This window comes from Buceros rhinoceros, unplaced genomic scaffold (assembly GCF_000710305.1).
Source record: "Buceros rhinoceros silvestris isolate BGI_N320 unplaced genomic scaffold, ASM71030v1 scaffold25374, whole genome shotgun sequence".
Taxonomy (NCBI): domain Eukaryota; kingdom Metazoa; phylum Chordata; class Aves; order Bucerotiformes; family Bucerotidae; genus Buceros; species Buceros rhinoceros.
The window spans coordinates 2,811-3,666 of record NW_010410348.1 but is presented as its reverse complement, the minus strand read 5'-3'; the positions used below and the strand labels follow the sequence as shown (position 1 = coordinate 3,666).

At 62.7% G+C, this 856-nt stretch overlaps 1 protein-coding gene across 1 annotated transcript in view; it reads left to right on the top strand.

The window, feature by feature from the left end:
• Positions 1–459: 459 nt before the first annotated feature.
• SLC7A4 (solute carrier family 7, member 4) overlaps positions 460–856 on the top strand; it is a gene marked incomplete at its 3' end in the record, with an annotated part of 2,843 nt that continues 2,446 nt past the window's right edge. The window contains exon 1 of the mRNA XM_010135594.1: positions 460–854. Coding sequence (XP_010133896.1) covers positions 460–854 — 395 coding nt within the window. The remainder of the gene's footprint in view (positions 855–856) is intronic.

Below are 856 nucleotides of genomic sequence, written 5' to 3'. Positions count from 1 at the left end.
GGAAGCGGTGAGATGCTGGGAGCGGGGAGATGCTGTGACCCCCTCGGTGGGCTCCCAGCACACCAGGGAGAAGGTCAGGTAGATGTTGGATAAATGCTGGAGAAAAAGAGACCTTCAGCTGGGCCAGCACAGCCTGGTTTGGGCAGTAACGCAGCTCCGTTGTGAAAAGAAAAGCCAGGGACGTGCTGTGGGAGGGGTGCTGTGGTTTCGCTCCCACCTGGCACGGTCCCTGCCACCACCCAGGAGGAGGACAGGCTCAGTGCTGAGCCCAGCACTGGCTGAGGAGCGAGGGACACCTTGAATGTGCGCTGGTGGCTTTCCCACCCCATGCCCGTGACCCGCTACCTCCCTGCGGGAAGGGATGCTCACACCTTCCTGCTCCTCTGCCAGGTCTCTGGGCAGGGTCTCACCATTGTGGACCCCTGGCCCCGCCAGAGCGTGGGGCCCGCTGCCTCCAGGATGGCGAGATGGCTGCCCCGCTCCACCGACCTGACCCGCTTCTGCCAGAAACTCAACCGAGTGAAGACCTTGGAGGATGACATGATGGAGACGTCCTTCAACAGATGCCTTTCCACCATCGACCTGACGCTGCTGGGCATCGGGGGCATGGTGGGCTCCGGGCTGTATGTCCTCACAGGCACTGTGGCCAAGGAGATCGCCGGCCCTGCTGTCATCGTCTCCTTCATCATCGCTGGCTTCGCCTCACTCCTGGCTGCTCTCTGCTATGCTGAGTTCGGAGCCCGGGTACCCCAGACGGGCTCTGCCTACATGTTCACCTACGTGTCCGTGGGTGAGATCTGGGCCTTCCTCATAGGCTGGAACGGGCTGCTGGAGGACATGATCGGGGGGGCTGGCG